Source organism: Myotis brandtii, unplaced genomic scaffold (genome assembly GCF_000412655.1).
Source record: "Myotis brandtii unplaced genomic scaffold, ASM41265v1 scaffold373, whole genome shotgun sequence".
Taxonomy (NCBI): domain Eukaryota; kingdom Metazoa; phylum Chordata; class Mammalia; order Chiroptera; family Vespertilionidae; genus Myotis; species Myotis brandtii.
In genome coordinates, this window is record NW_005364339.1 from 1,040,754 (window position 1) to 1,056,033 (window position 15,280).

The following is a 15,280-nucleotide window of genomic DNA, read 5'->3' on the forward strand; positions in this document are numbered from 1 at the left end:
CATTCCCTTCTGGCCTGTAGAGTTTCTGATGAGAAATCAGATGTCATCCTTATGGGAACTCCTTTGTAGGTAATAGTTTTCTTTTCTCTTGCTTCCTTTAAGATTCTTTCTTTTGGCATTTTAATTATGATGTGTCTGGGTGTGGGTATGTTTGGGTTCTTCTTGTTTGGGGTTCTCTGTGCCTCCCAAACTTGTGTGACTTTTTCCTTTACCTGGTTAGGGAAGTTTTGTACCATTATTTCTTCAAATACCTTCTCTATGCCTTTCTCCCTTTCTGCCTCTTCTGGAACACCTGCTATTCTAATATTGTTACATTTCACACTGTCCCACAGCTCCCTTAAGCTGTCCTCCAGTTTTTTAATTGTTTTTTTTCTTTTTGGTTCTTTAATTGAGTGATATTTTCAACTCTGTCTTCTAATTCACTGATTTGATCCTCAGCTTCCCCTATTCTGCTGTGTGTTCTTTCCAATGTTTTCCTTATTTGTGTTATGTCATTCTTTATCTCATACTGTTCTTTTTTTCATAGTTGCTATATCTTTTTTCATACTGTTGAGCATTTTTACCATCATTACTCTGAACTCTGTTTCAGATAAATTTCTTATCTCTGCTTCATTTATCTCTTCTTCTGGAGAATTATCTAGTTCTTTCATTTGGGGCTTGTTTCTTTGTTTCCTCATTTTGGTTGTCTGTTTGAGTTTGTGACTATGTATTAAGTAGATCCTCTACACCTCTCAATCTCTAGTGCAGGACTGTGTTAAAGGCTTTTTCTGACTAATTGGATCAGGCAAAGACTTAAAGCCTCCAGAGACCACCTCTGTCTACAGACTAATAAAATTCTGACTTGAATTACCCCCAGGCAATCATCCTCAGGTGTGGTGAAAGTTTTTCAACAGGGTGGGGCAGTTTCTTCTGCCTGGAGGCTAATTGTTACTTTTAATCTCTTAAGTAGTCTCAGGGCAAGATGTTTTCCAATAGGGTGTGTCAACTGTCTTCCTCCAAGGCAAGGCAGATGTCTATGTGGGAAAGATGTCCTTTGCTGCATGGTGGAATAACAGCCCAGGAAACTTGGGGGGTCTGCCTTCTGAGTTCTATCCCCCGAATTCCCAATCCTGGGTTCTGCTCTCACAGCTCCAGTCCACTTCAACCTTTCTCTGCCAGAGCACAAGGTGGGTGGCTCCATAGGGAATTTTTGTGTGTTGGCCCTTCAAGAGGGTGCTGGAACTTTCAGGTGCCACTCCATGGCAGATAGCACCCCACTGCTTTTCACAGCTAGATGTTATGTAGGTATCCTTCTCAGTTTAGTGCTTTCTGCTGGGGAGGCCAGCTTCGAGATTGGATCCCAGAGTTCTCAGTGGTACTCCCACACCCACAGCTGAGATATCTCTACGGGACTTCAGTTGCTGTCTGTGGGTGCCCAGCCAGCCCTTTCGTGCCTCTACCCCTCCTACCAGTCACTATGCAGTCTCCACACCTTCAGTCCTTGGGTATCAGGGTTCTCTCCTGTGGTTTCTGTTGATTTTTCAGGAAGCCTTTCCGTATTTCAGTTGTTATTCCAGCTTGTTCCTGGGAGCATGTCCGTGCAGTATCACCTATTCTTTCACCATTTTTAATCTCTCTGCCGCCATTTTTAATCTCTCCTGTTTAATTCTTAAAACCTGGTGAAATTCAGTAACATTTTCTTGAAATTGCCATGTTAATTTCCTTTTTAATTTGATTGAAATTTAATACTGTATAATATACACTAGAGGTCCAATGCACGAATTCATGCACCTTGAAAGGAACTGTGGGCCGTGAGGCTGCGGTGGGCACAGAGGCAGTCTCGGCCCATTCTCCGTGCACCTGCCTGGCCCCTCCCACTGCAGCCCCGGTCCCGTCTACAGGCAGCCCTGGTCCCACTGCTGCCACTCCAATGCACTGACGGCACCAGCTCCACTCACACTCACTGACAGTGTGGAGCGATTGGGGCCGGCGCAAGCAGCAGGTGCTAGCGGGGCCAGCACCGTCAGTGGGTGCAAGTGGCGGCTGCTGTTCCGATCGCCTCTCAGGAGCACGGGGGAGGTGGAGAAGCCTTCGGGGGCAATCAGGCCTGGCAGTCGCTGCTCACATCCAGTGATGGCGCCGAGCGATTGGGAACCATGCTGGGCACCAGCAGCAGGTGTGAGCGGTGGCTCCAGCAGTAGGTGCGAGTGGCGCCATTGCTGAAAGCGGGTGCAAGAGGCGGCTGCCGGCACCAATCTCCCCTCAGGAGAAGGGGGAGGTGGAGAAGCCTTGAGGGGCGATCAAGGTTGGCAGCCACTGCTCGCACCCGCTGATGGTGCTGAGTGATCGGGGCTGGCACTGGGCACTGGCAGTGGGTGCGAGTGGGGCCAGCACCAGCAGCAGATGCAAGCACGGGGGGGTGGGGGGGACTGCAGCGCATGGTAGCATAGAATTTTCAGTAATCACCAAAGGCTTGCCCCGATGACAGCAACCAACGCCCTGCTCACCTGCTGTGCCATCCTGCAGCGGCTGATGCCTTCCATATTCCGGGCGCACCCCCTGGTGGTCAGTGCATGTCATAGTGACCGGTTGTTTGGTTGTTCTGCCGTACAGTCTATTTGCATATTAGCCTGTTATTATATAGGATATGCTTTTTTATAATATTTAATGTTTTTATTATATGACACTTGATAGGTATTTAGTAATTCTTATAGTGAATTGTTAATGAATTCATATACATATTTAACATATATCCTCTTTAATATTAATATAATGCTTTAAACCTTGTCAATTATAAAATTTCCCTCATAAGTAAAGAGTCAATAAAACTGGTTATTTCTCCAGTTTCATAAATTTCTGTTAATTATCTAAGGATTATTTTCACATGATACACACCTGCATCCAAGCATGTAGTTTACATAAAGCATTGACATAGACCAAGACTCTTTCAAGATTTAGTAGACTTGACTGAAGGCTAGAGGGTCAGGGGATAGGTCACATCTTAGGGCATGTGGCTTTCCAGCATCTCATCAGTTCTCTTGTTCCTCTCCTCCTCTTATTGCTGATTTTGACTGCCGTGCTCCAAATTTTACTCCTTTAGTTATTTAGTCTCCCAGATGCTATTCTTTTTTTTTAATCCTCACCTGAGGATATGTGATTTTAGAGAGAGACAGAGAAAGAGAGGGAGAGAAAAACCAATGAGAGAGAGAAATATTGATTGGTTTCCTCCTGTATGCACCCCAAGTGAGTTTGAACTCGAAACCTGGGTATGTACCCTGACCAGGAATTGAACCTGTGACCCTTCAGTGCATGGGACAATGACCAAATCAACTGGACCACACTGGCCAGGGCCCCAGCTTCTATTCTTGTATTTCCATGCTCAAAACCATTGAGGCACACTTCAGATAGATTTTGATTTTCAGCATTTCTTTTCCCATCCATCTTTGGGAGGCAGCTGAGATTTTAATTACAAGATTTTTTTTTATTAAATATTTGTTCTTGTCAGTTATTGACATTGAATTATCATTTCTTAAATAAACATTATATATAGATTCTAATTTATCCATGTATTTTAAACAAATCAAGGTATAAGTGTTTCTGGTTAATATTTCATTATTAATAGGAATCAGGAAAAATAAACCAAAATTATTCATTGCATGTTGTATATTTTATAGACTAAGTTTCACTTTTTTATTGTAAGAGAAAGGTCACGCCTGGTCTTCACAGCATTGGCGTGTTGTGAGAATAGGTTTTTTTATGAAGAATAGTTGGTGCATAGCTTTCTCTTGGAGAAGTTTTGTGAGCTTTTTTAAAAAATTGTGAGGTACCACTACAGTGCATAATACTTTAGAAGTAATTTTAGAAGAACATCAGGTTTTGTGAGTTTATTTGGAAAATGTTGACACGTCGTAAATTAGATTTCCCTAAGAAGAAATGTGACATGTTTTGGATTTGTAACATGCTTTTCCCAAAGGGACTATTTCCTGGTAGGTGGTTAGAGTGCTATGGTAGTTATCTACTCTTTTGTTTTCTAAAATAGTTAAAGGACCAGAAAAATGTTTCATATTGCCAGGGTTAGCGCAACCCATTTTAAAAGCTGTAAAAATTATAAACATACTTTATTTTTTTAAATTTAATTTTATTGTTTAAGGTATTACAAATAGTAGTACATATGTCTCCTTTTTTTTTCCCCCCATTGACCTCCCCCCTCCTGCCCCCGGCCTCTTGTACCCCCCAGCACTTGCCCTCAGGACTTAACTTTAGGAAAACTGACCTATTTACAAATATTTTAGCCCATCATCATTCATTTTTTTTTGTTCAACAGATATTTATTTGACACCTTAATACACCATGGACTATTATGAAATACTTGATTTTATATATTATAGTTTCTGAAATACTATATGGTAGTCTCACCTTTTTGGACATAAGAAAGGGACTTTTAAAAATCCTTTTTATACTTTAATTCACATTTTGAGTTACTTTTGTTACTCTTTTTAAGAAATATCACTGAAAATCAGCAGTGTACTTATTTAAGAAAAAGTGTTGGGAAGCAATTTCTCTATTTTACTTTTAGTTTTATGGACTAACTACATGTGTGTTAAATGAACTTGAATGATTCTGTGTCAAGCTAAGTTCAGAACCATAATTCTGTGGTGATTAAAACAAATAGTTACCTGGATTTTTTTTCTTTAGAAAGATAATTGCTCCTCTTGTAACTCGCCATGGAAAGCTGTGGTCCAACTTCTGGGGAGCCCTGAGTCCTGATGGCTACTTTGCTCGATATGAAGATTATGTGGATATTGTTCAAGGGAATAGAGTGTAAGTTAGTTAATTTAATCTTTTAATGTAAAATACCATGACCTAGAGATGAGGACTTGTTAATATTACTTGAATTTTATTTATTTTTTACTATTTATCTTTTTTCTTTATATTTAATGGAAATTTGAGAACCTGGGGATGACTTGGATCCTGAAATATTAGTGTAAACAAGTATTTTACAAAAAAAAATGTTTTTAAAATTCTAAATCTTCAAAGGAACAAACTCACAGTTGTGGGAAATTCTAATAGACAATATATGGTTACCATGGATAGCAATCTTATGATTGATTATTAGAAGAGTAATATTCTTTAGTTAAAAGATTGGAAAGCAAATTTAGTTTAACTAATTTATTTAGTTGCCAGGATGAAGGTTGTTTTGATAGCTTTTAAAATTTATAAATCAACAAACAACACTCAGAATCAAAATCTTCCAACATTTCCTATTGCAGGTGTTTTCTGTGTAAAATATTCTACTTTAAAGATCAATTTCTTCACTAATATCTGAATTCAATTTCTAGACTTTGAAAAGAATATACTTGTTATAAAGTGTGTGTATGATTGATATTTTTTCCTGAGACAATAGTTGACATCTTTAAAACTAACAGTCACAATTGAAATAGGTTTTTTTGCTAAGGTAATATTACAGGAGAGTGTCATTCTTTTTCATACAGACAATGGACCAAAGTGACTGAGTCATAAATACTTTGCCTAGTTTCTCAAGTACATCAGCCCAATTGAAAAGGGCAAACATTTTTTCATAACTAAAATATGTGTCCTTAAATTTAGAAAGAAAATCACATTAAATACTTCTTGTTCAACAGTTGAGTATTAAAAAGATGTTGTGTTTGTGAAAATAGTAATAGCAAATTTGAGTGATATAAATATGATGAAGGCTTTGTTAGTTGAAATTAAGAAGCAGATAGCTGAGAAAACACTAAGATTATATTCTGTTATTTCAAAGTACTTATTGTCTCTGGCATTATTTGTATAGACCATATGCCTGATAGTGCCTGTGGGTATAGTAGAAATAAGAGTTCACAGACGTAGAATAGAAAATTCATGTTTTATTTAAGTTGCTATATAAATGTGATTTTCTGTCTAATCTCCTGTCATTGTCTAAAATGTGAGAATAAGAAGAAGGTAGAGCCCTGACTGAGCAGTGGTTAAAGCATCAGCCCGTGGACCAAAGGGTCACGGGTTCAATTCTGGGTCAAGGGCACCTACCTGGGTTGCAGGTTCATTTCCCTGCCCTAGTCAGGGATTGTTCAGGAGGCAACCAATCAATGTCTCTCTTACATCAATGTTTCTTTCTCTCTCTCTCTCTCTTTCCTTCCCTCCCTCCCTTTCACTTTCTCTAAAAAAGAAAAATCAATGGAAAAATATCCTCAGGTGAGGATTAACAAAAAACAAACAAAAAAAGGTAGAGATTTTTAATCTAGTTAATACACGTGTACATTCCTTCATGTACAAAAACTGCATGAAGGAATGACATCTTATGACAAATTTATGTGTGTGTTTTCTTTTTCTTTATTTTTTATGACCATTCTCTTAAAGACACATCTAGTAAGACAAAATGATTTCATATTTTTTTAATATGTACATTTTTTTGGTCAAGATCTTCCCTTTCTGTTCTCTAAAAGCAACAGGCATATATATCCCTTCAGGCGAATCCTTTCTTATATTGTTCTTATGAAGTGAGTCATATTGGGAGTGAGGAGATGGGTCTGTGGGAAGAATGAAGGTCCAAATAATGTACCTCCCATCTCCTTCTGATTATATTTCTTCATATCTTTCCTTTTTAACAAAATTTGAGGTGGCTTAATGAATTTCAAGAGGATATATTTTAGGAGGATTTTAGGCTATATTGAGTAGTATGCTGGTAAATGTTTAACAGCTGGTTCTTGGGGTTGGAGGATGTCCTGGTTTATAATGTTTGCCAATTTCTAAGGTATAAATATCTCTACCATGGCTGATTTCAAGCTTCCAATGTGAAGTCACTGAGCATAGACTTAGTGAAGTTACAAGTCATCACTGGGGAGCCAGTGTAAACCAGCTCTAGAAAACAAGTTGTATGGCATTATTTTTTTTCTATCAAACTGCTTAACCTTAAAGGGAAACACCTTCTGTACAACAGAATATTATATTCTAACTGTAACAACTGCGGGGTGACAGTCAAAATGCCAAACATATATCAGCCTTAAAATAAAGTTTCTCTAGGGAGGGTAGTGGTTTATCTCATAACAATGTAATTTATAGCAAATTAGAGGCCGGGTGCATGAAATTCATTCAGGGGCGGGGATGGTTGTCCATCAGCCTGGCCTGCACCCTCTACAATCTGGGACATCCCTCTCACAATCCGGGACTGCTGGATCCTAACTGCTCGCTTGCCTGCCAGCCTGATCTCCCCCTAACCACTCCACTGCCAGCCTGATTGATGCCTAACTGCTCCCCTGCTGGCCTGTTAGCCCCTAACTACCCTCCCCTGACAGCCCCATCACCTCCAACTGCCCTCCCCTGCTGGCCTGATCACCCACAACTGCCCTCCCCTGCCAGCCTGATCACCCACAACTGCCCTCCCCTGCCAGCCTGATCACCCACAACTGCCCTCCCCTTCTGTGACCCACCTTCTCTATGTGAGGCAGCGGAGACGCCGGAACCGGCCTCCTCTGCACCGCGCAGAGCCGCAGGACCCCCCAGGCCTCACTGTGCGGAGCGGCCACCGGGCCCCACCTCCACTGTGTGTTCGGCCATCTTGTGGCAGCCATCTTGTGATGACGTCTTGCAAGGGTGTCGCACGAGGGTGTTACGCCACCTAGGCTTTTATTATATAGGATAATCTCATATACAGGATGTCCCCAAAAAATGTAAACACACTTTGCATAATTATAAAGGCAGAGTTTGTACTTCAATTGCGTTTTCAAACTTCCAGTAGCATTTTAGGATGAATTTCCTTTGTTTAAAGCTTAGTCTGGATGAAAAGAAAGAAACATCGATTGAACTATCAGCTGTTAAAGTGTGTGTACGTGTTTTGGGGACATACTGTATAAATATCATGTATGGATATGTGTGTGTGTGTGTGTGTGTGTGTGTGTCAAATGGCATTAAGTATATTTGTATTTGCATGTAATTTGATTCAATAATTTTTTTAAATATATTTTATTGATATTTTACAGAGAGGAAGGGAGAGGGATAGAGAGTTAGAAACATCGATGAGAGAGAAACATCGATCAGCTGCCTCATAATTTATATATATAACTTAAACATATAAGGCATTTACCTTTAAAACAAAAATAAAACTAAGTGCCATAGCTGGTTTGGCTCAGTGGATAGAGCGTCGGCCTGTGGACTGAAGGGTCCCAGGTTCGATTCCGGTCAAGGGCATGTACCTTGGTTGCGGGCACATCCCCTGTAGGGGGTGTGCAGGAGGCGGCTGATTGATGTTTCTCTCTCATCGATGTTTCTGGCTCTCTATCCCTCTTCCTTCCTCTCTGTAAAAAAATCAATAAAAACATATTTTAAAAAATATATAAAAAAATAAAACTAAGTATTTTATATTTGTGGTATTTTGGAATGTCTTCTCTTTACTTTCAGAGGGATATGGAATGTCCCATACATGGCTAATGTGTACTTAATTAAAGGGAAGACACTTCGATCAGAGATGAATGAAAGGAACTATTTTGTTCGTGATAGACTGGATCCTGACATGGCTCTTTGCCGAAATGCTAGAGAAATGGTAGGGTATATGATGATGGCTTGTTCGGTGTTCTTAGAAGATGGCTTGCTTTCCCAATTGATGTGCTATTTTCTTTTGATGTCCTTTTTCTTTCTAGTTTGTAAATACTAGCCAATTTTTTTGATTCTGTGTTGGGAAATTGGGAACAATTATGGAGAATAATTTGTGAATATTTACCTATGAAATACTTGAAAAATTAGGCTACTGATTAAGCTAACTCATCAGCAACAGTGGGATTCAATAATAAATATGAATTTGTTCCAAATCAGCATAGCATTTTTAAGAATTAATATATACTTTCATTTGTAATTCTGTATTGAAAACTTGATCTCAATAAAATTAATTAGGTAAAGCCTAGGTGAAATGATCATTTACACATTTAAGAACACACTTTTGTTCTGAAAATCAGTGTCCATACTTCATTATCAATATCTCTGCATGTCTTACCACTAAACTGGGAGATGGATTGAGGTATGTAGTATACTTAATCTATGTGAAAAATTAATGATAAATTGCTATTCTACAAATCTACTTTCATTATATAACTTAAATGACTATAGAAAATAATTTGTTTTTCAAAATCTTTTTAAACATATTTATATGGTTTTCTGTTTTAGAAAGGATTTGATTATTGTATTCAAATTTATGTAAGCAAATGTAATTTTGTGAACAATCAAAAAAGTTGGCAAGTAGTTTTTATTAGTTTAATAAGGCATGTGTTGTGTGAATATGTTTGTTTTTTCTACAAACCTGTGTGCATTGTTATTAAATATCCTCAGTATCTATAATTGTAATTTGTGCTCATGTTTGGCTAATTTCACTCAACAGCGCATCCCAGAATGGCCTCTCTTACACATTTTTCTCTTTGTCTTAATTTTATGTCTAATGGAAATTATACTACTGAATGAGCTTGGATTTATGTTTCACAAGGGGAAAAAAGGGGCTAGAGTTGTTTCTTTGTGTGCTCTAAGCTTTGCTTGTTCTGCATGTTTTCTAAGAGGGGCATTTCAGAATGTCAGCTTTTCATGAAGGGTTGCTATTTTACTACCTGAGACTACATGAGAGAGTGGGTTTGCAGGTCAACTTATCCCATGCTTCTCTTCATTTTAGACTTTACAAAGGGAAAAAGACTCCCCTACTCCGGAAACATTCCAAATGCTCAGCCCCCCAAAGGTGTTATTTTTATTTATTTTTATTTGTTTTTGTTTATTGAATATGGTAAATTGTTGGTATTTACTGGTTCTGAATCTATGTATGTGCTTATAAACTTTGTGTATTGGGGGTGGGCATTGTAGGATGTTCAACTCTCAATTCTTTGGGCTGATTTATATTTTATGACTGATGTATTATGATAGATGAGAAAATGAAGCATAAATCCCTTTCATTAGTTTTTGTTTTTTTAAGGGAGAGGAGGTAGGAGTAAGTATAAAGTACATCTTGATAAAAATTAGAATTGGATACTCTTCATGAGTTTTTTATTATTATTAATTAGAGGCCCGGTGCACGAATTTGTGCATGGGCGGGGTCCTTCTGGGTGGCCTGCAGGGATTGGGCCGAAACTTGCAGTCCAATGCCACCTGCAGCTCCTACCTGCCCCTCCCGCTCATCCTGGACCCACTGTGCCTGCTGCAGCTCGCGCCCAATCAGTCCCAATTAGGAGAGGCAGCAGCGCTTGCCAGCCATGAGCCCTGCATCTGGCACCCTCCCAAGGGGAGTGGCCTGTGGGATGGGGCTGAAACTGGCTCCCCAAAATAGCCCCGAGCAGTCCAGGATTGCGAGAGGGCGCAGGCCAGGCTAAGGGACCCCACCGGTGCACAATCAAGGCCAGGGAGGGACTGTAGGAAGGCCCCAGGGCATGTCCAGCCCATCTTGCTCAGTCCTATTGGCCGGACCCCAGCAGCAAGCTAACCTACCAGTCAGAGCATCTGCCCCCTGGTGGTCAGTGCACGTGATAGTGACTGGTCGACGGGTCTACTCTCTGCCCCTGGTGGTCAGTGCATGTCATAGTGAGCAGTTGAGCAGCCTTAGCATATCATTAGCATAGTACGCTTTGATTGGTTGTTCTGATGTTCTGCTGTTCGGTCTATTTGAATATTACCCTTTTATTATATAGGATAACTAACTCTTTTACCATTAAAACAGGTATAAAAAGAAATAATCTTACCTTAGTGGTGTTGCCACATTTATTTGGGTTGGCACAAAGATATGAGACTGATTTTTAGCCGCCTTTTAATGTATGAGTAGTTTCTGTGTTCAGTTTTTAAACATTAGGACAATAAAAAAATAAAATAGACTGATGAAAGAATATTGACATTTGAACTCTTGTTTAAAAATGTGATGTCTTCTTTGAAAGGGTAAGAAGCCAAAAGAGATACAGTTAATTGCACATTGTCTCAAGAATACTTCTGATTTTAAACAGGAATTTTCCCCTGATGTCTATATCTAGGATCAATGAGAAAAGGACCATTCTGCCTCTTCTTTTTTTTCAGTTGGGTGGCAGTGCAAGCAATTTGTTTTGTGTGGTGTCTGAATTCATAATGAATAAAAAATCATTTAATTTTTAATCATGTACATTTTATATGAAAAATAAAAATGCATGTTCATAAATGAAAATATAAAGGTTAAAATTGATATCTCATATTTTCCTATGGTTAAATATATTTTCTTGTACTTTATTCTATGATTGTTAATATTATTATTTTTTGACATATAGGGTGTATTTATGTACATTTCTAATAGACATGAATTTGGAAGACTATTATCAACTGCAAATTACAATACTTCCCATTATAACAATGACCTCTGGCAGATTTTTGAAAATCCTGTGGTATGTATTTCACACTCAACTTTATTTATTACTTGTTTTCCTGTAACTCTAAATGGGTTAAAATAAATTGGGTTAATAATATGAAAATGTGGTAAGAGGCTTTAAATTTTTTTAAATCATAACAATTTTAAAAAGATATAATTAATTATATTTTATGTTCTATAGAGTAGATCTAAACCTGCCTAAGAACTTTTTTTATAAAAATATATATTAGGTTTGGGGAAGGAAATTTATTTCTCCAAGTATTTCTACTTATATATTGAAAAGCACATCAAATTTTTAACCACAACTTGAGAAAAAAAAATGGTTACAAGTAGCTCACATCTGATATTACATTTTGATTTTTAGGAAGAAAAATCAAGCATTAGTTTGAGAAAATAAATTTCATTTTATAATTTTTATTTTTTAACATTTTGTGTAAATTTTTTAAAATTCTTTATTGTTGAAAGTATTGTATACATGTGTCTCCTTTATCTCCCATTGACCTCTCCCCATGTGCTCCCTCCCACAAGCACAGGCCCTCATCCCCTTACTGTCTGTGTCCATTGGTTATGTTTATATGCATACATACAAATCCTTTGATTGATCTATCACCCCCACTCCTATGCTCTCACCTTCCTGCTGCAGTTTGATGGATTGTTCAATGCTTCTATGTCTCTGGATCTATTTTTGTTCATCAGTTTAGGTTGTTCATTATATTCCACTAATGAGTGAGATCATGTGATATTTAACTTTGTCCAACTGGCTTATTTCACTTAGCATAATGCTCTCTAGGTCCATCCATGCTGTTGCAAATGGTAAGAATTCCTTCTTTTTTACCACAACATAGTATTCCATTGTGTAGATGTACCACTTTTTTAATTCATTCATCTGCTGATTGACACTTAGGCTGATTCCAAATCTTAGCTATTGTAAACTGTGCTGCTATGAACATAGGGATGCATATATTCTTTCTGATTGGTGTTTCTGATTTTTTGGTGTATATTCCTAGAAGTGGAATTGATGGGTCAAATGGGAGTTCCATTTTTAATTTCTTGAGGAAACTCTGTACTGTTTTCCACAATGGCTGCACCAGTCTGCATGCCCACCAGCAGTGTACTAGGATTCATTTTTCTCCACATCCTCACCATCACTTGTCATGTCTTTTTTTTTAATTCTTTATAGTTTAAAGTATTACAAATGTCTCCTTTTCCCCCCATTGACCTCTCCCCAGCTATTCCCAACACCCAGCACATGCCCTCACCCCCCTACTGTCTGTGTCCATGGGTTATACTTATATGCATGCATACAAGTCCTTTGGTTGCTCTCTTATCCCCCCATCCCCTGCCTTCTCTCTGAGGTTGGACAGTCTGTTTCATGCTTCTGTGTCTCTGGATCTATTTTTGTTAATCAGTTTATGTTGTTCATTATATTCCACAAATGAGTAAGATCACATGATATTTATCATTCTCTGACTGGCTTATTTCACTTAGCATAATGCTCTCCAGGTCCATCCATGCAGTTGCATTCCCACCAGCAGTGCACGAGGGCTCCTTTTTCTCCGCATCCTCACCAGCACTTGTCATTTGTTAATTTGTTGATGATAGCCAATAAAGAGTGTACTTCATTGTTATTTTGATTTTCATCTCTCGGATGATTAGTGACTTTAAGCATGTTTTCATATGTCTCTTGGACTACTGTATGTCTTCTTTTGAAAACTGTCTATTTAGGTCCTTCGCCCATTTTTTGATTGAATTGTTTATCTTCCTTTTGTAGGAGTTCCCTGTAAATTTTGGAGATTAAACCCTTATCAGAGATAATATTGTCAAATATGTTCTCCCATGCAGTGGGCTTTCTTGTTGTTTTGTTGATGATTTCTTTTGCTGTACAGAAGCTTTTTATTTTGATGTAGTCCATTTGTTTATTTTCTCCTTAGTTTCCATTGTTCTAGGAGCTGTATCAGTAAAGATATTGCTATGAGAGATGTCTGCTATTTTGCTGCCTATGGATTCTTCTAAGAATTTTATGGTTTCCCATCTTAGGTTGATGTCCTTTATCCATTTTGAGTTTATTTTTGTGAATGGTGTAAGTTGGTGGTCTAGTTTCATTTTTTTGCATGTATCTGCCCAATTTTCCCAACACAATTTATTGAAGAGACTTTGACTCCATTGTATGCTCTTGCCTACTTCGTCAAATATTAATTGAGCATAATGGCTTGGGTCAATTCCTGGATTCTCTGTTCTGTTCCATTGGTCTATATGTCTGTTTTTATGCCAGTACCAGGCAGTTTTGAGAACAGTGACTTTATAATATAACTTGATATCTGGTATTGTGATCCCTCCAACTTTATTCTTCTTTCTTAGGATGGCTGAGGCTATTCGGGGTCTTTTTTAATTCTTTATACATTTTTGGAGAGTTTGTTCTAGGTCTGTGAAATTTGCTGTTGGTATTTTAATGGGGATTGCATTGAATCTATAGATTGCTTTGGGTAGTATGGACATTTTAATGATGTTGATTCTACCAATCCATGAACACAGTATATTCTTCCACTTGTTAATATCTTCCTCTATCTGTTTTTTCAACATCCTGTAGTTTTCTGAGTACAGGTCTTTTTCTTCCTTAGATAGGTTTATTTCCCTGGTATCTTAATTTTTTTGTTGCAATTTTTTTGGTCAATGGGATTTTGTTTTTAGTTTCTCTTTCTGTGAGTTCTTTATTGGTGTATGAAAATGTCATAGATTTCTGTGAGTTAATTTTGTATGCTGCTATATTGCCAAATTCAGTTATTAAATCTGGTAGTTTTTTTGATGGAGTATTTATGGTTTTCTATGTACAATATCATGCGATCTGTGAATAATGACAGTTTTATTTCTTCTTTTTCCAACTTAGTTACCACTTATTTCTTCTTATTATCTGATCACTATGGCTAGCACTTCCAATACTATGTCGAACAGGATTGGTGTCTTGTTCCTGTTCTTAGGGGAAATGGTTTTAGTTTTTGCCCATTGAGTAATCATACTGTAGGTTTGTGATATAAGGCTTTTATTATGTTGAGGTATGATCCCTCTATTCCTACTTTGCTGAGAGTTTTTATCACAAAAGAGTGTTGGATTTTCTCAAATGCTTTTTCTGCCTCAATTGATATGATTATGTGATTTTTATCTCTCAATTTGTTTATGTGATGTATCACATTTATTGATTTGCAGACATTGTACCAGCCTTGCAGCCCTGGAATAAATCCCACTTAGTCCTGGTATATGATCTTTTTAATGTTTTGCTAGACTATTGTTGAGAATTTTAGCATCTGTGTTCATCAGGGATATTGGCCTGTAATTCTCTTTCTTTTTAGTGTCTTTATCTGGTTTTGTAATTAGGGTAATACTAGCTTCATAGAAAGAGCTTGGAATTGTGCCTTTTTCTTGAATTTTTTGAAATAGTTTAAGGAGGATAGGTATTAATTCTTCTTTGAAAGTTTGGTAAAACCGCCCCCATGAAGTTGTCTGGACCAGGGCTTTTGTTTGCTGGAAGTTTTTTTATTACTCAATTTCATCAGTTGTTATCAGCCTATTCAGGTTTTCTTGTTCTTCCTAATTGAGTTTTGGAAGATTATATTTTTCTAGGAATTTGTCCATTTCGTCCAGTTTGTTGGAAAAAAGTTGTTTGCAGTATTTTTTAGAATCCTTTGTTGGATCAGATGTTACTTCAGCTCTTTCATTTCTGATTTTGTTTATTTGGGTCCTCTCTCTTTATTTCTTGGTAAACTTGGCTAGAGATTGATCAATCTTGTTTATCCTTTCAAAGCACTGGCTCTTGTTTCTATGGATCTTTTAATATTGTTTTTTTGGGCTCAATGTCATTTATTGCCACTCTGATCTTTTTTTTTATTCTTTTTAAAAAAATATTATAAGTATTACAAAGGGTATTACATATGTGTCCTTCCC

At 37.7% G+C, this 15,280-nt stretch overlaps 1 protein-coding gene across 3 annotated transcripts in view; it reads left to right on the forward strand.

The window, feature by feature from the left end:
• PLOD2 (procollagen-lysine, 2-oxoglutarate 5-dioxygenase 2) overlaps positions 1 to 15,280 on the forward strand; it is a 268,114-nt gene that overhangs the window by 231,375 nt on the left and 21,459 nt on the right. For 2 of the 3 annotated variants that reach the window (XM_005872258.2, XM_005872261.2), the window contains 4 exons: positions 4,675 to 4,800; positions 8,392 to 8,533; positions 9,644 to 9,706; positions 11,247 to 11,360. In XM_005872258.2, coding sequence (XP_005872320.1) covers positions 4,675 to 4,800; positions 8,392 to 8,533; positions 9,644 to 9,706; positions 11,247 to 11,360 — 445 coding nt within the window. The remainder of the gene's footprint in view (positions 1 to 4,674; positions 4,801 to 8,391; positions 8,534 to 9,643; positions 9,707 to 11,246; positions 11,361 to 15,280) is intronic. The other variant, XM_005872259.2, reaches the window with a different exon arrangement.